Source organism: Primulina huaijiensis, chromosome 16 (assembly GCF_012295235.1).
Source record: "Primulina huaijiensis isolate GDHJ02 chromosome 16, ASM1229523v2, whole genome shotgun sequence".
Lineage (NCBI taxonomy): Eukaryota > Viridiplantae > Streptophyta > Magnoliopsida > Lamiales > Gesneriaceae > Primulina > Primulina huaijiensis.
In genome coordinates this window covers 1485441-1490780 of record NC_133321.1, presented here as the reverse complement: position 1 = coordinate 1490780, position 5340 = coordinate 1485441, and the positions used below count along the sequence as shown (strand labels likewise).

The 5340-nt window shown below is 36.7% G+C and overlaps 1 protein-coding gene across 5 annotated transcripts; it reads right to left on the bottom strand.

The window, feature by feature from the left end:
- Nucleotides 1-497: 497 nt before the first annotated feature.
- Nucleotides 498-5119, bottom strand: LOC140960703 (uncharacterized). 5 transcript variants are annotated; one of them, XR_012172243.1, is made up of 8 exons: nt 4517-5119; nt 2844-3009; nt 2358-2534; nt 2192-2275; nt 1844-1925; nt 1243-1755; nt 919-1062; nt 498-803 (listed from the first exon to the last, which is right to left on the bottom strand). XR_012172243.1 is itself a non-coding variant. In XM_073418950.1 (6 exons), the coding sequence occupies exons 1-6, from the start codon at nt 4924-4926 to the stop codon at nt 1304-1306; spliced, it is 1371 nt and encodes a 456-aa protein (XP_073275051.1). In that variant the 5' UTR covers nt 4927-5119; the 3' UTR covers nt 1104-1303. The 5 variants fall into 5 exon arrangements, 1 of the variants encoding a protein (XP_073275051.1); XR_012172244.1 differs by having other exon boundaries at nt 919-1054; XR_012172245.1 differs by having other exon boundaries at nt 499-803; nt 919-1017.
- Nucleotides 5120-5340: the final 221 nt, after the last annotated feature.

Genomic DNA, 5340 nt, shown 5'->3' with positions numbered 1-5340 from the left:
TTTATTCAATGGTTGGATTACTTTTTAAAATAAATGGTTGGCTTATTTTTATGAGTAGGTCTTTTGTGAGACGGTCTCACGAATCTTTATATGTGAGACGGGTCAACCCTACCGATATTCACAATAAAAAGTAATACTTTTAGCATTTAAAGTAATACTTTTTCATGGATGATCCAAATAAGAGATCCATCTCACAAAATATGACCCGTGAGACCGTCTCACACAAGTTTTTGCCTATTTTTATATATATGAGTATGAGTACTTTCGGTCATACTTTAAAAAAAATTATATTTCAATAGAATTTTAAACAGTAGACGTTTCAATAATTATGAAAATAATTAATAAATAACATTTAGTGTGGGAGAGTTTTTCCGGTATTTCTAATTTATTTTTTTCCAAAAACAATTCAAATAAATTATTAAAATAAAAGGTAATTTATAAATTTTCATACTAATAGTATACAAGAGTAGAAATAATAGGTTATTTAAAAAAAATTTAAATGCCATGTTATGGTTGTTGAAACTCGGATGAAATCTAGTACAAGTTCACCTCAACAGGAGAATTAACAAATTTGGTCATAAACTCTGACTTTGAAGATAATTTCAGAACGGAAACGATGACTCGATGATCTGAGAAAGTTCGCTGTCTACAACATTTCGAAAAATTATGAACAAGCATTGATCAATCCTTGCCGATCAAAATGAAACAAAAATTCATACAGTTTGTTCCTCGTAAAATATCGATGGGCAACCTCCTGTTGTATCTGTCTCTATCTTCCTGAGCTCACGGAGATACCCAGAAAGCTGAAAAAGGAAGGAGCAAGACAAGACAAACAGAACGGCTTAAGGGATTTTGTGAGGAGATATTGAAGTTTATAAAATTCACATAAAATTTTGAGTTTTTTGGTTGGAGGATCACCCGTAGAAGAATCGCCCCGTCTAAGTTTAGTATAATCCGGACCAATGACATCAATCCGTGTTTTGTGGCAATCTCTCACTCCGACATATTCTCCACATGCTATGTATGGGATGGCATGAGATAAAGACTTTATCAACTATTCACCTAGCCAAGATATTATTAGATACATGTATAACAATTATGCATCATCGCGACAATTATTTTAATAAGAATAACGTGGAATCATAGACATCCTCAGAAACACACATACTCGTCAATATTTGCGCCGAATATAGGAACAGAGCAGAAACAAACATGGAACACAGAATATATAAATAGTAGTACCTATAATTCACTGCTCGAGTCTCGAGTATCTTTGTGTGCAGATGAGTCTGAATATCACTAATCACCTTGGATTCGCTTGTCTCCGAGCAATTCTACGCCCTGCTCCGACCAACAAGGCTCTTCCTATCAATCCTGTTCGAAGTCCACAAATGAGAGCAACAGTTCCACCAATGGCCACCCATTTCCAATCAATTCCAGGAGAATCTTTTGGTGTTTGCATTATTACAACCTCGTTTTTTCCTTCGCCATCAGATGCTTGTTCCACAGGGTCAGTCCCTTCGTCACATGAAGTTTTGATTGTGATTCTTGCCATCAAAGCACATCTGGATAATGATGTGTCAAATTTTCTAGCATTTTGATAGGCTCTGAAGCCTGCATGTAGTTTCTTGACAGTTCCCCACATTCCATGACGAACACCTAATTTGGCAACATCCTTGGGTATTCCCATGTCCTCGCAGTGAATAAGTGTGACTTCGCATGCAGATAAATGACCATCTAGTTTACGTGATTCGACTGCAAAGGTTTCCATGTGAGATAAGCATAATATTTGTACACGATTGTCATCTGAAAAAAAGCAATCAAATAAATAGGTAATACTCACCTGGCTTGATAACCCAGCTTGAGAAATACAAATCTACACGCCTGGGCTTGTCACGTTTTGGTAAATCTGGATGTGGCAACCCCTGTCCATTGTGTTTGTAATTAAGATATAATGTTAGTCTAAAAAGATATTGGAATTCTGTGGAAATATTATAGTTCCACAATGTAGGGCCGCTAGACAAGGAAAATGTGTACTAGTTCAAACTCTTGTATTTTGTGACTTAAGGAAAAAACAGACTTAAAGAATATGGAGCAACAAAAGATTCTAGCAAGTCTCTGACTATATGACGATACAATAACTTGTAATAGTGTAAAACAGGTAAAAGTAACAAATTTAAAACAATCGTACCTTTGTAACACAATAATTACTTTTTCCTGATTCCCATATCCTTCGACCAATTATATACTCTCGATCACTGCAGAAGAAAGGGAACTGCACATGAGAGAATAATGAAGACAACATCAGCAGAAAGGTGGTTTGATAAAATGCTGTTATGCAGCTCAGCACGACATACCTTTTTAATCCAGTGGACAATCATCATTCCTGTATCATGGCATTCTTCCAATATTTTGACATATACAAGCATAGGATCCCATTTTGGCCGAAATTCATCATCCCAGAAAAAATCTCTCACCAGCTCAGGAGTGGCATCCTCGAAAATTGTTTTGCTGCGATACACTATTGGACCCACCTGAAAAACAAATTACCTCAGAAAATAAATTCCATAACTCTTTACTACATGAAATGCAATCATGAAGACAATCATTGAGGTCAAGAGTATGAAAATATTCACCAGGGCTTCAAAAAGTAGTACTCATATGTGTTGTCCATTAGATGAATGAAATGCATGAATAAAAACATACAACATCAATGACCAGCATGGTGATCACTAATAAAAATTCATTTACTACATAAAGCTTTTCATTCCTCTTCAAATCTTAGAACTTAGGATTTCTCTGGCTGGTGCAGATGGGATTTCCAACTGCCATGCCAGTCGTACCTCAGGCTCATGGCGCCAAGCTTGGTATGTTAAGTTTGATGTCGAGCGCTCCATCATGCTTTGCCACACCATTTCTCCATCCTTCCCGTTGAGAAGATGCAACAGGTGCTCCAAATCTTTTTCGGTGACACTACTTAATTCTCGATCTGGAGTTCCGTTGACAATCCTGTAATCGAAGAACTAAATTATAGGGGACAGTTGTTCGAAAAAAATTATAGCGGAGAGTTTTTTTAATTGGTGAGATCTAATTAATAAATGATAATATAAACATCAGAATCACACAGGGTATAATGTTGATGGTTTATCCAGCATATACTTCAAAGCATGATGTTTTTCTTGGTAATTCCTCAACCATCAAAGAAGAATTGAATTTTGCTATAGTTCCTGAATGAGGAAATAATGGAATTCATGACAGTTTTAATACAATCTCAGTAACCAACTATATCGACCTTTCATGAACTAGAATACATGAATCATGACATTAGTAAGTTCCTTACAAATCAGCATTCCGAGATCCCAAACATTTTATTTTACTTTTTTGTTCTTATTGCCCCCTAGTTCCACCTTCGAAGTTTCTTATTCCTCACAGGCTTTCTTAATTAAAGCTGATAGACTTAGCACCAATAAACACATATTTAGGTGGAATTTTTTTTATTCGGCTTGATTATAAAAAAGAAAAATAAAGGATATAGTTTTTTTTTCGAAGACCGATATACATAAAAATGAAAAATATTTGCTTATCCAAGCACATACTCTCTTTCTCACAACTCTCAAATTGACTGAGGCATTTCACAGTTAATACTAAGTCTCAGCCCTACAACAAGCCTTCATGGCTTTGGTGGCTTGCTTAATTTCACTAGAATGTTCAAGCGTTTTTTTAGAGATAACAGAGAGAAACTGTAATCCTTGGCCCTTGCAGTTAGAACAAGAAGACACAGCAGCTGAAGGATTTTCAGGTCATTTGTTAGCGACCTTCCCATTTCTGGCAAACCGACTCCAGATCCTAGGATCTGAAGCTAAGCTACACTAGAGAAATAAAATAAAGGAAGTTTTGTCAAATAAAAAATGTTATAAAAAATCAGGTAGATAAGGCTCAGACTAATCCAAACATTTGCACAAAATTTATGTAGGCTCTATGATTCATGCAGGCGTGTAAAAACCGCTATTAAGGCAAAAAGATATTGCTTCTTTAATTTTTGTCCCCTATAGTTCAGAAAACAATATCACAAGGTGTTCATACATCATCCAGAACTAAAACTGATCAATTATAATTTCAAGTTGATTCCCATTCGAAATTAGCATATCTTCGACTGAATTTTGTTTCCCGCCCTGACAAACCTAGTTCACACATTTCTTTGGAAACATAAAATATAATAAATCCCAGTATTGACTTGCGGACTATAATTGTTACAATCTTACACTGGCAAGCACTAATAAATGATTGACAACTTTAACAGATGTTAGACCTAAGATGCTAATGTTTGGCTTCCAATCAAATGAAAATTTTGAACTTTATGTGTAGTTCTTTTCGATAAACATAATTTCGCTAAGAACTATTCGCTCTATAATGCTCGTCCCCTGTCAATATCGGAAAGTAAATTGAGGGAAAAGAAAATTGTCAAAAAGATTCTCATAAGAAAAAAGATAAATCAGACGCAAAATATAACAGCTACCCGATACCATCACCAGCTACATCATCCCCAGCCTGCACCTGAGTCGCCACCGACGTCTCCAAAGCCGAAGATGCAGGTTCCTGATCTGGCATCTTGCGGCTCCTCCCTTGGAAGCTGAACCAAAGCCCACGGCAAACGGAAAAGGCCGACAGAGCCGTGAAGGCAAACCAGAACCGCCGGGCTCCAATACCCAGGGGGACAGTCCATAAAACCCGGAACTTGGACCGGAACCCCAGAAAAACCAACCCTGTCCACCTCGGCCTCCATGACCAACCGATCAGCAGCCCGATCATCACCGCCGCCCAAATCGGAACCACACAAACTATTATGTCGACGAATGTTTCCATAATCGCTGGCTTGCAGAGGAACTCCACCACATAATAATTCAATTCAGCCCACGCCCCCTCCATTCCGCAGCAAATCTGGATTCAGCTACTTATGGATAAAGTCCACATAAAATCACACAAAACAACGAATTTCAAGGAAAATTGATCTGATTGGAGAAATTTCTTTATTTTTATATATTTCATTTCTATGTTGCTACATGATCGTGGCGGCGGATTGGGCGAGAGAGGAAAAGTCGTGAACAGGCGAAAAAAGTATATAAGGAACAACAAGAAGCGTGTTCTTATAGTAAAGGTTAAAGATCTGATTTTCACCAATGACTTTCGATAATTGTATTTTCTAAGACAACTATATGATATTTTGTTTTAATCATTTAAATAATTAAGTTACATTATTATTGTTAGTTGTCCAACGTTGGTTGGATAAAATTCTTGAGACATACATATATAAGCTTGGACACTCTTCTCCCTAGAGCTAGC

Excerpts from the sequence above, each read along its gene's own strand:
- LOC140960703 (XM_073418950.1), bottom strand. The coding sequence starts at position 4,926 with ATGGAGGGGGCGTGGGCTGAATTGAATTATTATGTGGTGGAGTTCCTC. Across the intron at positions 3,010-4,516 it reads GTAGCTGGTGATGGTATCGG|GATTGTCAACGGAACTCCAG; the intron begins GTAGCTGTTATA and ends CTTCGATTACAG. Across the intron at positions 1,756-1,843 it reads AAGCTGGGTTATCAAGCCAG|TCGAATCACGTAAACTAGAT; the intron begins GTGAGTATTACC and ends AAACCTTTGCAG.